We start from the raw sequence: 18428 nt of genomic DNA, 5'->3' as shown, positions 1-18428 counted from the left end.
CGAGCATATTCGAGCTAAGTCGAGCACATTTACAATGTCGAGCACTAAGTCGAGCACATTTTACAATGGCATGGAAATTTACGATTAAAATTTAAAAAAAGTTATTATATATAGTGCTTTGGTTGTCGTAGGCCATTGAAACTAGGGTTGCGTGATTGTACTTGTTTTCCTGTCACACCACCTATAGCCAAGAATTCCGGAAAAAAATTTCTAAACAACTGAACATTTAAATAGCTGCACCAAGAAGATAATACCCCCACTCGTGAAAGTTTCATGACAAACAAAACATGTGAAGAATTATACTGGGTGGGAGATGTCCAACTATGTCCGAAAATCTTTCTAAGACGCCTACTAAATAATTTTGAAAAAAGAAAAAGAATTTATACACGATCCTTCGCATCGAGTGCGCTCATTCATTCACACTGATGCGAAAAATTCTTTTACGCAAACGAAAATTTTTTGGTAGCGCTCGCATCTATAAATACGCGATTTTTTAGCATAATAAAGGGACCGGTTAATTATGCTTATTAATTATAGCTCAGATAATTAATGACCATAGACACCGGTTTTAATAAGGTTGTTGAACCTCTGATAACTGTCGAGAAATCATGAGAATTTGATTGGTGAAATACACTTTCAAACTTTCATGCGAAAAACTCACCAATTAGATTCCATGCTGTTATACCGTAAAAATTCAACTCTCATTGAATGAAATTAATGCACTTCCGATCATCACTGAGAAAAAAGGAGAACTTTAGTAATTTTTTAGTGAGAAAATATTTTTCACAGTTCGCCTTCAACAGTGATCGGGTTTGCGTGAACTGCATGCAGTGAAAATGCCTCTCTATACTACGTCTACGTAGCTATTGATCAAGCCTTTGACCCAGCTCAAGACTTTAAAGAAAACACTTCAACTTTGATTTTTAATTTATTGATATTCTGAATCGTAAACGACTTAATCTGAGTCCTTTTCGGAATTCTTTTTCTTATTAATATTTATATTTCCTGTGATTGATGTGTATCTTGTATTAATTCTCTCTAACTTGATTTTACGCAAAGTTTTACGGTAAATATTTTATATTTATTCATTATAATTTTGCATAAATCCGTCTACTATGTTGTATCTTTTGGAGTCAAGTAATTATCGCTTAGATAATTTATGACATTATTTTTATATATTATCGGCATGAGTGCAATTTGATAGTTATTTTATTGTAGACTTATGTTAGTTAAACTGTTTTCTTCTTTAGCTATCTCTTTTGTCCAATTTTTCGATTGCTTCAGTACCTACCGGGGTGTAACAAGAAATACTATAAAAATAAATCTTATGCAAAAAAGTTTAAAATACTTAGTTTTTTTCTATACGCATAAATCTTTCAATTCTTGTTTTAATTTAAGTTATATTTGTATGCACTCAAAACAAATTCGATTTTTATATGTTATAAAATAAGTAATTCCAAGAAACTGAAGCAGTAAGATATTACCTGATCAAAAACTTCACTGTGGACTATTATTTCCTATATATATATTTATAGCACTCAAAAAAGTCTTATGAGTTAAAAACTGTCAAATGTTAATCTCAATTTTTTTAAAATAGCTAACTTTAAGTTTGTGAGTTATAAAATTCTGAGTGTAAGATATTTAGAAATAAATCAATACCCTTTCCTTAACTATTCAGTGAGTGACTTGTACTGATTACTGTACAGTATAAAGATCAATGGTACAGATAATGTGGATGCACCAGGTTTTTTAATGAAACATTTAATGATTTTTTGAATATGGTACTCATTAGTAAAAAGACCTAATTACAAATGAAGTTTTTAATTAAGTATTATATAATGTGAATTTAGCTTCAAGTTTAGGAAGTTTTTATTTAACAATTATTTTACATTTGAATTAACAGTTATACATCTAGTACATTCAGTTTTAATTAAAATCCACTTTGCAAAAAAGGAAAATCCGTGTGGGCACTCTTATCAATATAAAATACCAGAGAAAACCTAGATATTTATCCCATAACCTGGGGTAAATATCCTGGAGCTAAATTAAGCTTTGTGAACTGATATTGTAATTTTTTAGAATACAATCTCATATTTCCTAATTTTGAAGAGAGGAGAGCAAATGAATTTATTAACTTAATTCAAGTTATTTGTATGTCTTTCAGAGATGGCAGATGAAAGCATGGAAAATGGCGATTTGCTCTCAGCTTCAGCAGAACTTGGTAATGGTGATTCGTTGAATATGACTGGCCAATCTGATGAGGTAGATGATCCAGTAAGTAAAGATCTCTTTATATATGGGCAATCTTAGTATATATGTTATCTTGGTTCCAACAAAGTGTACAACAGCTCCAACAAACTTTTACTCCAATTCGTGATGTCTTTACATTGTTTTTAATTGTAAAAATTTTCTAAAGGGTTTGCTTTTAAAGATTGTTACTGTAAAATAATTTCTGACAAATCAGTTAACAAACACATGTGTCACCTACTAATTCTAGTGTAAATAATTTTTTGAGAGACAAGTTTAAATTTTAAATGTCTAGCTTAAACCTGTCAGTTTTTATAGCCAACTTATCCGCTTGAATGTGTGTTCTTATATTTAGTAATAAAATGTTTTTTACTTATTACAGGATTTAGAAATGATCAAAGCAAGAGTAAAGGAAATGGAAGAAGAGGCTGAGAAAATCAAACAAATGCAAAATGAAGTTGAAAAAATGGCTCATAGTACTCCCGGTATAATAGTTAATGCTTACTTATTTTTAATTTTAATATAAAAAGAAAAGATCAAGCTAAGTGAGTTCTTGCTACATTTATTTGTTAGCATAATATTATAAGTGGAAAAATAACTATAAAATGGCAATTTATGTTATTAAATCAGATTTTTTAAAATATATATATAATATTTATTTTTTAAAAGATATTAAAAAATATAGTTAGTAAGTAATTAATTTTATAAATATTTATAATTTAAATATTAAACAAATCATGACAATATATTTCAAACAAATTACTTAGAAATAGTTTTAAGTAAAATATAGTGTATGTAATGTAAATGCATTTTTTTTAAATGAAATAGAAATGTATTATAATTAGTTATTGAAAAACAGGTTAACAAGCAAACAATAAATTTAATTTTACATTTATTTATTAATATATGTAAAGATAAAGTATATGGTGCTTTATTCCTTACCTTTATATTCAGGTTAACAAATATTTTGATTTAGAATAACCTAATCTACCCATTTATTTAAAGGAAAAATAATTTCTATAATAGTATATATATTTCAAAAGTGCTTTTTATTGCACGCCAAGTACTCATATTAAAATTTNTACATATATATATATATATACAGTCAAACTCCGCTATAGTGAACTCCCGGATATAGTGAACGAAAAGTTCAGTCCCGTACCTTGCTATACACGTATAATGTTATTTTTTTTGTGGATATAGAGAACCAACAAAGTGAGGAAGTTGGATATAATGAACTTTTTCCTGTCTTTGACTGATTTTTTTTCTACATTTTTTTTTGTGAATAATTTTTTCTAGTTCAAAATAACTACAAATACCGATTTTTAAAACCATCTATAGAGGGGAATGCAGCGGTAAGCATTTTTTCTTGTTTGCTTCTTTCGTCTCACTTTCCCATCCCTAAACAAACCAAGCAGATGTTTCCAACCCAGGCAGATTATGCACCTGCAAGGTGTCAGTGGGCTCAATATGCATTTTCTGTCAGAGGGAATGAGTAATTATTCATTATTGGTCAAAGGATTGGACACTAATATGTGTCGATAAGGACCTCATTTCAACTCCTTTTTGCTCTCAGTTCAGTTAAAAAAAAGTCTGCAAGCAAGTGTCTCAAATTTAACTATGGCGAGCAGTAAACGTTCTCCATTGATGATAAAATGGGCATAATCGGAAAAATTGAAAATGGATGCAATCCAGCTGATATTTGCTGAATAAGAACTATCCAAATCTGCAGTTTGTAACATATGGAAAAATAGGTAATTAATAATTTCTGCTCATGAAAAAAATTTAGATGGTAGAAAAAAGTTGAGAAAAGCAGATCACAAGGATGTTTAAGAAGCATTACTGAAGTGGTTAGCATTCGAAAAAGCAGCAATCTTCCAGTATCTGAACAAATGTCGATGAATTTGAAAAACAATTTTATGAGACTACTTTTATGTGCTCGAATGGCAGGTTAGACAGGTTTAAAAAGCGAAATAACAGAAATTCATAAAAAATTTCCTGAGAGTCAGGAAGTGTTTCCATATCTGATGTTGAGGATTGCTCATCAGCTAAAGATTACTTTTTTTTTTTTTTTTTTTGCATGCAAGACGTAGAATAATGAAAAATAACACAGTTTTTTACTGCTACTTAATATTTTTCAGTCATATATTTGAATAATGTGTAATAAAAGGGAGGAGTTTGAGAGCCATTAGGTAAATTGCCTGCGTAACGGATATAGTGAACCGAAATTTCGGTCCCTTGAAGGTTCACTATAGCGGGGTTTGACTATAGCGCTTTCACTATAGCGGGGGATATATATATATTTACAATAAATTTTAAGTTGATGAAAATTATTAAAAATATATTATAATGCTTTGTAAAATTTAAATCTATGATTCCTTTTTTTAAAAAAAATCTATTGTGTTGAGTTAAATCTTGGATTTTAATCAATAAATCCTGGTTAAAAGCTAAGCTATCCGTAACATGCTAGTGTAGGATATTTATTCTTAAGTATTTTTTTAAGAAATTAGCATGAAGAGAATTCGTAATCGAGTATCAAAACTGTTTAGCAAAAAGGAAAAAAACTTGTCTGTAATTCATTATTTTTAAGAATGAGGAACCACTATCCCAAATGAATTTCTATTATTTATATTTATAATATATATATATAAATTCCAGACTGAAATATTCTTTAAAAAAATCAGTAATTGAATGTGCTCTACTAATATCTGGAAAAGGAATTATCTTTTTGTAAAAATTTTTCTTTTTAACTGAGAATATTAGATTTAATTTAATGTTAATTGCTCAAAATATTTATTCATGGTTATGATAGCCGTTTTAGTCCCTAGATTTTTTATAATAATAATATTTTATATGATAATTTTTTACATTAATAATTTTTTAAGCATGATTAAATCTAATTTCATGTTTGCATAATTTTTATGAACAAAATGGAATAATAATTTTTGGAAATAAAATGTGTTGATGGGAGAATAAATGAAAGATCTTATTACTTTAAACTTTTTTCCGTTTATATCCTCTTAATAATTTTTTCTGTTTTATGATATGTCCCACAATACAATATTTTTAAAAATACGATTATTTGTTGTAAGTTTTATTTTGAAGGATATTTTTTTTTATAGGTTTAACTGCTTTGAGTATTGAAGAAAAAATGGAGATTGATTCTAGATCAATATATGTTGGCAATGTAAGTTTTTTTTCCCATTAAAATTCTTATTAGCTGCATTCATTTTTCTTGTCTATCAATATATTTTTTTACATTTTAAATTTTAGGTTGATTATGGAGCTACCGCAGAGGAGTTGGAGGCTCATTTTCATGGTTGTGGTTCTATCAATAGAGTAACTATTCAATGTGACAAATTTACTGGACATCCTAAAGGGTATGTATAGTTTTTATTTGGATAATTATTTAGACATTTGTGTTAGTTGCAATTTGATCAAAATCCGTTTTATTATTTAGCTTACACACATTTATATATTCATTTTTTTATGATTTTCCAATTTTTTTCTATTAAAATTATCATGCTGCATATTTTTGTCTGATATAATAATCATATTGCTCAGAATTTTAAATCTACAAAATCTAGATTGAAAGCTGAGATTTCGGATTTCTCAGAGTAACTAGTCAAGGGAACATTCTTATTTATTTTTTGTTATTTTGTTAAATTATGTTTTTTGTCTGAATTTAGTTGAGGGTATGTTCATTTTACTGAAATTAAGAAAGATTTAAATTAGGATCTTTCTGTTTTTTGCTTTAGTGTATTCTCAGTATTTACTCAATATTTTGTTTTATTGCTACAACCATCGTTGTTAATTATTTTAAAATCGTATATAGTGATGACATGTGCAATGTAGTGAGAATATTAGATTTTTCGGGCCTTGTATTCAGAAATTTTAAGAATAGATGTGTAGGGCTTAGCTTAGCTGTTTGTTGCAATACAACAATTTATTATCCTGTAACTGTTCATATCTATTTTAAATATAAAATTTTGCATACACTATGTCAATACCAAGTTGGCATCTCTATTTGATGTTCAAATTAAACTATAAACAGCGTTTAGTGATATTCTGTTACAGCCTATACTCACACTTATTGTTTATTCCAATTTTTTTAGTTTTACAACCACAAATTTGGCGTTTTCTTTCTTCTTTTTTTTTTTTTTTTCTTCCCAAGAGTAACTGTAAATGTGTGCATTTGTTAAGAATATTTTGTGTCCTTTTCTTTTAATTTGTATTTGAAAGAAATTGCATTTTTAAAATAATGAATAGTTATGATAAACATTTAAATAGTAATTTGATCTTATTAATTATTCTATCTTTACAGTGAAAACATTTTCTGTTGTTGACAGAATTAATTATGAAAGTAACTTTTTTTTCTAGATTTGCATATATTGAATTTGCAGATAAAGACTCAGTATCTACATCGACTGCTCTTGATGAATCTTTGTTTCGAGGAAGACAAATAAAAGTTAGTATTTTTTTTTATACATATTTAGTTGAGTCGATTAAATGAGCTTTACAAGTTTTTGAATTAAATACTCAAGATTGTTTTGTAGAAAAAGAATTTGTTAAAATTATCCTTCACACATTCTTATAAATAGGTCAGATATTTACCCTTTGGCAGAATCACGGCGACATTGTCGCAGAACGTTACAGAATTCTTGCAGAAAGAATTTTACTTTAGAAAGTAAAAAATTTTGTTTTCTTTTCTGCAAAAATTTTCGAAATTTTTTTCCTCTAAAATTATATTTAAAGGATGCCTTTTTCGCTCATCGGAGGGGAAAGAAATTTTCATAATTTTTCGATTCTAATTTGAGAAGAATGAAAAATAAAGAATATTGAAGCAAAAAATTTCTTTTCTGCAGAAATGTTTTAAAGATTTTTTCCCCCTCCACAATTATACGCGAGAGATACCTATTTCAAACATCAGAGAGGAAGAAATGCTCGTTTTTTTTTTCATTCCCTTTTGGGAAGAATAAAAAAATTTGGTTTTCTTTTCTTTCACTGATCTTACGATTTTTAATTGTTATTATTTTTTATTTGATGATGATTTACGAAAAGCGAAAAAAGAAATAATTAGTGTGTTTTCCTCTTACAAAATGTGAGAATATCTCCCATGAAAAAAACAAATTATATATTCATTAAAAAAATACACACAATTTAATTATATCCAAATAGGCTTTTCTTTGTAAATACAATGTTTCTGTTACTTAAAATTTAATTAATAACGTGTATATTAATTATTATTAAAAGTATCTTGCAGAAAGATATTAGTGCTAGAGAGGTTTTATCGCCAAAAGCTCAAGAAAATTTCTGCCGCAGGGAATATTTTGTAATATAATATAATAATAAATGAATTGGTATTGTGTTGCCATTGATAAATATGAAAAATCTTATATTAATAAATTTATGCCTTTAGTTTAGTTGTGTACCAGTTCTGTTTATTTTTAAGCATTCTCTTATATTCTGTAATTGAAATGGTATGCTGGTTCTACTAGACTAGTTTGTGATTGAATTAATGTTTACCGTTTAATCTTTTGTTATAGGTACTGCCTAAACGTACTAATAGACCTGGCATCAGTTCTACCAATAGACCTCCTCGGGGTCGATTTCGAGGTCGAGCAGCAAGGCCTTTCTTTAGTGGATATAGACCAGTGCGAAGAGCTTATAGGTATGTATTTTTCTCGCAATAGTAATTAATAAATATTACCTATTATGTCTTCTTTGAATCCCTAATCTTAAACTGTAAGAATTCAGTTGATGATGAAGGATATCTTCTCTGCGTTTCAAATCGTTCCCCCCCCCCCTTTAAAGGTAATTCTTTTGCAAGAACTTTGTCTAAGAGGTCAGTTATGAGAATTGATATATTGTGCCTCTTAAGAGTACTGTTAAAGTACATTAAGGTTGATTTTATTTCTTTTCTTTTTTGCAAAAGTTTTAGACCAAAATTGTTTGTTTTTCTTACACAGTTTATAGGCTGTGTTTCCATCGCATTTAGCAGGCTTATACTCATTATCTTTTTGTTACTGTGCTTAGCTTATTTTTTCATTTTGAATTTAAGGCTCGTTTAATAACTAATCTGCTAGTTGAACTTGCCATTGTCTGGAAGAAAATAACATCTTGGTAAAATCTGTATAGATATTACATGCTTTTCCAAAACCAGTGCTTTTGATGCTACCATTTTATAGTCGTTTAACTATCTACAGGTTTTCTTGCTGAAATATATAAAAATATTTCCTCTTTCTCAAATATTTTTAATTCCTAATCTACATTTCAAATGATTAGTTTCAGATTAGCTGTGGTTTAAGTTTAGCTATCTTGGGTTTAGTGTGTGCTCTTTAAGTTTAAATTTGTGTCGTTGATTTCTATCATTTGTTATCCTTGAAACTAGTAAATATTTTTTGAAAAAAATAGCTTAATTCTGTACATTTTAGCATTTAAGTGAAGAAGCATTTAAGTTTTTAGCATCTAAGGAAAAGGAGGGGTTTGCTTTCATGAATCCCATTAGTTTGATTCGTGTTGATTTCTATTTTATTTTCCACGGAATTGAGTGTAACAGATTTCCTTGTCATGTACAGCTTATGTTTGTGGTGTGTCCAATTCTGGCATTTGTTCCATCAAACACTTGTGTTCCCTGGGATCTGATCTTTGCTGATAGCACTATGTTGTTGGATTATTGTTTGTTTTTTTTCATTGCTGGGATTTTAAATTTTTTTAAAATTCAATTGGAGTTAGTTTTAAATGGGCAATTTTACAAATTGCAAATTCGTTACTATTGTTGTTGTTTTGATCCTTTTACTTTTACTCTTGTACCACACGCACATAATTATCGACTATCGATCTTATTTGTTGCGATTGATTTTGGTTAATCCGATTTACTATATGATTCTTCGGTTGAATGGCACTTAAAATTCTTCCCTTTTTCTTTTTGAATATACATTATTAAGTTTCATAAAAACACACCTCAAAGCAATAAAGTCAACAAAAGAAATACATTATTTCTTCACCTAGCTTCAGAGCACCAAATTTTTGTCTTCCCCATTAGCTATGAAAATTATGAAATCCATGTTGATTATGCTTGTGGTAGCCTATTGTAAGAAATAAAAACTATTAAAATTGTATCATGATTTTTCAAGATACTATGAGTGCATAAATAACAATCTACACCATATCTCACAGTATGTGTTAAATAACAATATTGGCTGTATAAATAATCTATACAGTATACACCATGAGTTATTATTCAAATTGTAGATTTTGTATCATTAACATTCATACACAACTACTTTGTTCAAATGTTTTTTTTTTTTCCTCATGTAACTGCCAACACTAAAGCGTTTTATTTGTAGATAATCTGATGATTGAAAAACAATTTCTCACCCTTGCTTAAGTAAAAAACTGCCACATTATTAAAGCTATGTCTCTATTTTAAGTAAAAGAAAACTTGTAGGTATTATATCATTGTTATTCGTTATTCATTGTCAAAATTATTTTTATTGGGCAAAAATTTAGCTTTTAAAGATGTTTTTTAAACTTTTACTTTTAATATCTTAGAAGCCTTTAAACTAATTAAATTTAGCTCTATCCATCATAAAACATTTTTATGCAAACACTAGGCTATTTATGCTTGCTACTTAAATCTTAAAAACGTGTTCAACATTTATTTTTTTTGCTTTTTATGTATGTTTATTTTATGATTTGTTTTATCGCAATGTAGTAAAGTTTATTCCCTTTTATCTCAGGCGGCGAAGTTCCTGGTACTACCCCTATTGATTTTAGAGGCTTCAAGTATTTTAAGGGGACATTTCATGTAAGTTTTACAATTTTTAAAATTTACTCTCATACGGGTGGCATGGTTTATTTATATCTTTTGTTTCCTTATTCTTTGTTTAACATTTTTTATTCTTTGCTTTATAAAGTTCAGTTAAAAGCTTATATTTTTACTAAGATGTAATTTCTTGTAGGGTTACAGATTTTTTTTAATTACATCCAACGTTAGATGTAGAAGGTCACCGTGTAATTTTGTGGTTATACGAGATGGCAATAATTTAACTATTCCATTCTTAAAATGATACCAATGAATTTTATTAAACTGTATCAATGGGCATTTAAGTAAACAAAACTTGATTTTCTTTTGAAAATATTGTAAGCAATAGATTTGTTATAAGGGAAGTTTTCTAAACTCTTAGCTATTGAGAAATTGGAAAGCCGAAAAAGTTAAAAACAAGTATAACGTTTAAAAACAATTTAACATACATTATTTTTATATAGTATATGAGTATTTCTTTATAGCTCACTTAAATTTTCTACAATTGATTTCTCTCTGGTTAGAAATGATAAAAATATTTTTGTTTATTACCGAGCATTTTTCCTTACATTACTCCTTTAAAGCTAACAATGAAATAATTAGAATTAGGTTATAAGTATAGTTCCTTTTCTTACATAATAAAGTTTTTTACATCATAAAATTATTCTTTTCCTATTTTAAATTTTTTAGATGCTGTATCTGTAAATTGATATTTTTTATGCTATCCATAAATGCAATATGTGTGTTTGTGTTTAAAAAGTATTTTGGGATCGGGTCAAGGGAAAGGCATTTACAGCTACGAAATCTGAAATGAAGTTTTATGAGATCACTTCCTGATTAGTTAGTTGAAGTGCAGTGATTAGTTGGTTGAAGTGCAGTGATTAGTTGGTTGAAGTGCAGTGATTAGTTGGTTTAGCACATCAAAACCTTGTTCGTATAAACAATTTTAGTTTGAAACAGAGCTTTATAATAATTTTGTGTATTTTTTTTAATAAAATCCTTTTTTTCTTCATAATAGAAATGAAAGCAAAATTTTCAAATTTCGAGATACAGCTTTTATTACTAATGATTAATACTAAAATCATTTGCTGATCATCTCATTTTTCTCTTTCATTTATTCTTTGACATTGTATCTTTACTTCTTTCTAAATTTTCCTGTTTTGTACTGGCAAGGGGCATGCTGTGTTTTGGGCATTCCAGATGTACTAACTTTTATTTTCTATTCCTATTATCAGGGATGAAAGACTTCCGCAAAAAAGCAGAAATCCGCTTTTTTCTCCAAATTTTTAAAATTTCCGACCATGTTTCATAAACTGAAATTTTTGGGGAGTCCAATCAGAGAAACCCAAGCTGCCCGAACGATAGTCGAACTTGGAATAAACTTTTTCCCCTTGCAGTAGCCTAATGAGAAAATTAATTTCAGAAGGAAAAAGGTGGAGCTTCGGCAGGCACGCCGTTGCTTTGTAACCGCTACTTCCCCTATAGAGTGGAAAGGAGTCTAAGCAGTTTCGTTTCAACGACCTATACTTTATTTATTTTTATTTTTTGGCTGATTTTCGGAATTTTAATATTAGGAACTGCTCCGGAATCTGCAAAAATCGTGATTCTTAATCAGACGATTTTAATGTCAATCATCGATTTTCGTATTTAACTGATTTAAAAGTTACGTGCTGCAATTCTTTACGCGATTTAAGAATCGTACTAGAAATTCCTATTCACTCGATTTAAAAATCCAATATCGCAATTTGTATTTAAGCGTTTTTAAAGCCGAATGTCGCAATTTGTATTTAAGCGTTTTTAAAGCCGAATATCGCAATTGGTACTCCCGTGAGTTTAAAATCCAATGTCGCGATTCGTATTCACACATTTTTAAATCCAGCATTGCGACTCTTTATCAAGCAGTTGTAATATCAGATTTCGTATTTGTATGCTATTCAGGGGTCTGTCCAGACCGAATTTACTACCATTTAGCGGTACCTGCACAAATTCAATTTTAGGAAAAACGGTAGTTTCACAAAATACTTTCTCTTAAAATTTTATTTTTGTATCCCTTAAGAAACGATAAATCCATATTTTTATGTTGATTTTTTAATATAATTTTTAATTTTTCACAAATTATGTCTAAATTTTCACAAAATACGTACCTCTCAGAAAAACCTTGACAGACTCCTGCTATTTAAAAATTACTCATTGCGATTCGTATTCACATGATCTAAAAATTATATATCATGATTCTTATTTACGCTATTTAAAAATTCAATATCGCAATTTGTATTTTCGTGTTTTTAAAATCCAACAGCTCTATTCATTTTCACAGGATTTTAAAATCCAAAATCGCGATTGATATTCACGCGATTTTAAATTCTGAAATCGCGATTTTGAAATCCAGTATCACGATTGATATTCACGCGATTTTGGAACCAAATATTACGATTCTTTAAAGAAGTAGAAGTAAGTTTTCTCTTGAATTAGTTACTGTAAAGATGTGATATTTTTCATTAGTAAGTAATTTACTAGCCACGCCTTAGTATAATTGCTAAATTTTCTTTAATATAGTAGTGGTCAAAATTTTAAAATTATATTTAAGAAAAATTTAAAGTAAACTGTCTAAATGCTTCTGCCACTTTAAATATTAAATAAAAATCTCCCTGCATAGTTAAAAGTTGCTTTTATATATCTCATCGATATCACAGTCATATCATATAGAACACTCCCTCCCCCTCCTCCCAGTGACCTGTATTATAAAAGTTCAGCTTTTTTTATTTTTGTCCACTTTCCTGCCTGTATTATGTAGCAAGGAAGGTTTATTCATTTCACTTATATATTTGTTAAATTATAATAAAAAAATTTACAAAAAAAAAGCTTATGAATACACTTTTTAGCCCACAAATAATTATTTCTTTTCAGGACTACAATTGTCTTTAAGATGAAAATTTATAATGATATTTTTTCTTGCAGCACCTGGCTTCCATCTATGCCTTTTATTAGATGTTTATTATTGAGGTATCTTCTTAAATCTAAAATGAATTTACAGGGAAAAAAATTTTTTTAGATACTATGCTTATGGAGTTTTTGAACTTCAAAAATCTGAGCAAAATTTTTTATTTCTCCTTTTCCAATTTTTTAAAATATTTTTTTTTATGTATGCTTCAGTTTCATGCTTCTACATCAGATAGAAGCTGTATGAAATACAAAAACTGATTTTTATGTTAAAATCAAATATTGAAAAATGTTTTTTGTAACCGACCGTTTTTTTATTTATTTACTTTTCTGGAGATGAATTTTATTTTGTGCCTTTTAAGTAAGTCACAACTTTCATACTATTCCTAATCTTTGGTGAAGAGAAAAGATTATTTATAATACACTATTTTGCGATAACTATATTAATTTTTCCTCTACAGCTATCAGTGGAGCAGGTGAAGTTGGTGTTCATCATTTTTTTTTAAAAAAAGAAAAAAAAGAAGAAAAAATTTTAAAAAATGTAAAAGAGAAAAAAGAAGAAAATAATAACAAAAAAAAAATGTAAAAGAAAATAGAAATAAAAATATGATGAGCATTTTTTGTTGTTGAATACTTTCTTTCATATTAAATATTTTCTTTGAAACACTGTGTATTTTAAAGTCGGAGTTTTAATCTCAAATATTTTATTTCAAAATGAACATTCAGTTTAATTTTGTAGCACTTTGAACCAGGGTTGGGTTTTTGCCGTCAAAAACTGGTTTTTGACATGACAGTGGTAAAAACCGTGTTTTTACCGGTAAAAACTGTCAAAAACCTACTGATTTCTTTAATTTGTGGCATATAGTGAACAATATATTATTTTCACATAATTGCCTTCATAAATGAATGTTGTAAATGATTGCTATTGAGTTTGCAACTATATACATGTATTCTTATTGAAGGATGTACATTCATATAAAAATATTGTAATATACTTATTGAAAATAGTGATACTTACTTTTATCATTATAGCTTGATTTGCAAAGGATTCAAAGTTTTGCACTTCCTAATTGTTAGAAATAAACAGACAAACAAGAAAGCTTGGAACTATTAATAAATTCAAGAACTAAAAAGAAGAATTTAAAATTTGGCATTTCTTAAATATTAGAAATAAGCTAAACAAAACTTTCAAAACTAACAAACTCTAAGTCAAGAATGACTTGACATTCTTCAGTAATGTAATATGCCAAACAAAATGATGCTTGGAAATGTTGAAAATTTTGTTTAGTATCCTAATATTTTACTTCAAATAGTATGTTCTGATATAACCATGCTGGGAAAATGCAAGAATCTGTTCTTAAATATGTTTTAACAACTTTTTTTCTAATTTTATTGCCCAAAAATGAATTAATTTTAAGCAGTTAAACTCAAATAAAAATACAGTTTCACCAAAACTATGGGTTTTTGACATGACGGTAAAAACCATGGTATAAACCGGTAAAAGCCGTCATGTGTCAAAAACTTGCCAACCCTGCTTTGAACTATTGAAACAAAATTTTAATTGATCTAGATTTATTTTTAATCTAATTTACAAATATTTTATGTAAAAAAAATTAAATTATTGGATACTCTTATTTAATGCTACATCCAATAGATATTTCAAAAAGGTTCGCTGCTTTGCCATCTTCATAAGAGGAAGCCATCATCCGAACTTAATATTGATGTTTAATCTTTTGAGCTTGAATCTTATTTCCCTCTGCTTAAAATATAAGGATTTTTCTAAGCTGAAGTTCTGTGCGAGACTTTCGCTTTAAAAGTAACACTGCTATTTTAGAAATGGCCTTCATTTGTATTTTAGAACTTTAAAATATAAGAATGCAGAGTTGATTTAAAAATATATATAAAATGTTTTTTCTATTATAGCTGAAATTTAAATTTCATTGATCTTAGAACTATGCATTCATTTTTACTATTGTCATTTATCTCTTTGATCTACCATAAATTAAATTAACCTGGCTTTATTTAATCCTTATAATATTAGTAAATCATATTTTTTTGTTGTAGGTCGTTAATCTAAGTTGACTGAATAGAGAAGAAAGTGCTCTTCCAGAAGTTTTAAATGTAATAATATTATGTGTGTATTACATTCAAACTCCGTTATTGCAAGCCCTGATTAAAATTAGGTACCAAGTTTTCTAAAGAAATTTTTAATCAGTAGCTAATCCAATTATAAAAATCCTACTCTAAATTGTTATTAGAATAGTTTTTATTTAATAAGGAATGTTTCATAAACTTGTGCAAAATTATATTTCATAAACAGGGATCTGTTTATCTTAAGACCATTGATTCTTGGGCTTGTGCTAATCCAAAAATTTTATTACGGCAATATTTTCACAAAGTTCTGCTAATCTAAAAATTAAATTTTAAAAATTTCCACAAAAATAAGGTAAGACATTTATTCCTCCTTTACTGGCAATCCCCTTGCCTTTTGGCCGGAGTTCTGGTGTTTTTTCCTTTATTTTTATGTGTTTTATTTCCAACTAATAGATTTGATTGTAAGCCGACCACCCTTCTTAAGCTTCCGATAATTCTCAGTTCCTGTTTAAAAGTACATTGTAATTATTTTACGTGCCAAAAAAGAGGAAAATGAGTTTTTTTTTCCTTTTTTTTTTCCAAAATGTGAAAATATCATCTATAATATTCAAATATAAATTTCATATGTTAATGTGGAAATACTTATTAGCTTCAAAACATTTTCCATCACCTAAATTTTATGGACGTTAGTTTAGTGGATAAGAATTATAGTCTATTATTATTTAATATTTTCCCCCTATTTAATTGAACAGAAATTGTTTTCAATGTGTAAAATGCAAACTTAGTATTAAAAAACTACTTATTGGGAAAGAATTGCTTCAGTTGAAAACAAAATTTTCTGACCTTGAATTTTTACAAATTTTCAGATAACTTCTTGTTCTAATATAATATGTCTGGTAAACTGACACCAACCCTCTATACATAATTGTCTTATTTCCTTCCCAAAAATTCAATTATTGAAGTTTGTTGTGACACAATTTGCTTAATCATTCCTAGACTTTTTTTTTCTTAAAATATAATCTGACGTTTCGTTAAAATGTAGGTTTTCTATATAACAGCTGATAGGAGCAATAGATGAGAGAAGGGGTGCTTTTAATATAAAATATTTTATTTGAATTTCGATAGATTGAAATAAAAATTTTAATTGTTCAATTGGTGAAATAATTTTTGCAAAAGACAATTTTTAATGTCAATATTTCCTTTTTAAGTGGTAAATGGGTAAATTTAACATTGTTTTTATGTAAAATCTATTATCTCTTCAAAAGCGGAGTATTGCATTATCCGCTATACCATTTCGTGTGTACAAATGAAAAGACTGTATCGTATTTTTCTCAGATAAAAAATAAAGAATATCAAACTTTCATCTGATAAATATTTATTTACATTCCTTACAAAGTTTTGAAAAAAAAGAGTTTAAAAAAAGAGTGCTATGCCATTAAAAGTGTAACAGTGAAATTGACCGTAAGTTATTTTTCTTAGATAAAGAAAATCAAATTTTAATCTGATAAATATTTAATTGCAGTCCTTTTAAAGTTTTAATAAAACAGTTTAAAATAAGAGTATTCTACATATGGGTGATTCTCATGAAATATGACAGTTTACAGTCTCTTGCTTCAAGGTCTAATACTATACTACTAAAAGAACTTTTTTTTTTTTAACTTAAATAAATAACATTGCTGTTAATATTTTAAAATGACCGTGTACTAGCATTAGCTGTTTTGTATATTTAAAAAATTGAATTGAATTTCAAAATGTCATTTTCCTGGTATGTCACAAACAATATTTTCAATAATAACTAGCTTCAAAACATCCCATAAATTATCCAACATCTTATTTTTTTTTTCCATCTCAACCATTATAAGCATTTCTAGAATATATGCGGACTGTATTATTTACAAACACTTTGTTGAAAATTATTTTTTCTGTCAATAGTTAGTTTGTCACAAGAAAATCTATCATTTTCCTGACTACTTTTATTTAGTGATTTAAAACCAAAATAGCAATCAATATCTTATGCTAATAGATTGATTAGAATACCATCCTATCTGAACATGTCTTATTGCATGAATAAAGTACCAACTTTCTGGTTCAAAACCTATTTCAAAAAATTTTTCAAGGTGAGAAGGTTTTTATGTTGTCATTTTCCTGTCTTCTTGAAATCATTAATAATATAAACTACATAGATTTACCTGAGTTATTTCAAGAAATCCTGTTGTTTTCTGTGGAATGTAAACATCTTAGGCCGAAATGTTAAAGTTAAATGCTATATAATGGCGAATTCTCATTATCCTGGCTTATGAATGCCAGGACATTGAAACAGTTACCAAAAATTTCTTTAAACAGTTTAATGTAAAGAGAGAAACCAAATATTAACCTAATACCAAGTTTATGTAAGATTGTAATATGCTTGAATGTAATAATTTTTTTTTTTATTTAATGATTGATTATTATATACAATTTTATTCTGTACATATCAGCAACAACAAACATTTTTTATTCTTTCCACTGTGGATAAAAGAATTAAGCAATTCATAGACCACCTAACGCAAAGGCTTAAGTTGAGTTCTTCTTCTTACTTGAGCTTGTCAGATATGTGGCACCTCTGCACATGTTGCATTTAAGTTGAGTTACTTACTATTAGATTAAAATGACTGTTTTTTTAACTTTTAAGCTAATATGTCATTTTCCTGGCATTCAAAATTTGGTGGATATCTATTTTATTTATTTTTTTATTTATTTTTTTTGAGCAAATGTCAATAAACTACACTGCTGTCTGTAAAATATTAATAAATGTACTTAAATAAATGTGCAGAAAAAAAATTTAGATTATTTTCAGGACTTTAAATTTGAAGAGATTTTTTGTTCCCAATTGTTATGTTTCCAAAGAATCACCCATATACTATTTTATCAACTCGTTTAGTACTTATTGATACTAATATAGGTTTCTAATCTAATTATCACAATGTTATAATCAGTTTCTTGGCAGCACAGTCTCTTCATAAAAATGAAACCTTTACAAAAGCCAGAATTTCAGAACCATGTAAGTGCAGTTTATTTTTGTGCTAATAACTGAGCAGTTTCTATTTGTTCAAGATTAGGGTTGTAGCAAATTTGTTATAAAATTCATTTTCGTCAGAGTGGAATGATTCTCATCTTCATGTATTTAAAAATTGTAACAAGGCACTGTTTTTTTGTCTTATGCTAGAAATTTCATCTACTCTTCAAAGATAAACTGCTGAACCTATGGAAACAAAACAAAAAATTATTTTTTGTGCAAGACAGAAAAGGAATTAAAACTCTAGTGTACTTATATTTGAGAGAAAATAATGCTCATGTTTAC

The 18428-nt window shown here is 27.9% G+C and overlaps 2 protein-coding genes across 4 annotated transcripts in view; one reads left to right on the top strand and one right to left on the bottom strand.

The window, feature by feature from the left end:
- The first annotated feature begins 872 nt into the window (after positions 1–872).
- LOC107453921 (poly(A) binding protein nuclear 1) lies at positions 873–16449 on the top strand. Of its 3 annotated transcripts, none has more exons than XM_016070936.3 (9): positions 873–1066; positions 2165–2274; positions 2630–2732; positions 5370–5434; positions 5521–5627; positions 6628–6715; positions 7794–7918; positions 9990–10057; positions 13456–13610. In XM_016070936.3, exons 2-8 carry the CDS (start codon positions 2167–2169, stop codon positions 10018–10020), a joined length of 627 nt encoding a protein of 208 aa, XP_015926422.1. In that variant the 5' UTR covers positions 873–1066; positions 2165–2166; the 3' UTR covers positions 10021–10057; positions 13456–13610. The 3 variants fall into 3 exon arrangements, with proteins under 3 accessions (XP_015926422.1, XP_015926423.1, XP_071034846.1); XM_016070937.3 differs by lacking the exon at positions 13456–13610 and adding an exon at positions 15059–16449 and having other exon boundaries at positions 908–1066; XM_071178745.1 differs by having other exon boundaries at positions 908–1066; positions 13013–13610.
- LOC107453923 (lisH domain-containing protein ARMC9) overlaps positions 15501–18428 on the bottom strand; it is a gene marked incomplete in the record, with an annotated part of 36463 nt that continues 33535 nt past the window's right edge. The window contains 1 exon segment of the mRNA XM_071178744.1: positions 15501–18329.

Source organism: Parasteatoda tepidariorum, chromosome 3 (genome assembly GCF_043381705.1).
Source record: "Parasteatoda tepidariorum isolate YZ-2023 chromosome 3, CAS_Ptep_4.0, whole genome shotgun sequence".
Lineage (NCBI taxonomy): Eukaryota > Metazoa > Arthropoda > Arachnida > Araneae > Theridiidae > Parasteatoda > Parasteatoda tepidariorum.
The sequence above is the reverse complement of the archived record's forward strand: the minus strand, read 5'-3'. Positions and strand labels throughout refer to the sequence as shown.

What these genes read in the sequence shown, in the direction of transcription:
- LOC107453921 (XM_016070937.3), top strand. Translation starts at nt 2,167, where the DNA reads ATGGCAGATGAAAGCATGGAAAATGGCGATTTGCTCTCAGCTTCAGCA. An exon ending in CTGATGAGGTAGATGATCCA is followed by an intron (nt 2,275 to 2,629) that starts GTAAGTAAAGAT and finishes TACTTATTACAG; the next exon opens with GATTTAGAAATGATCAAAGC. An exon ending in GATCAATATATGTTGGCAAT is followed by an intron (nt 5,435 to 5,520) that starts GTAAGTTTTTTT and finishes TTTAAATTTTAG; the next exon opens with GTTGATTATGGAGCTACCGC.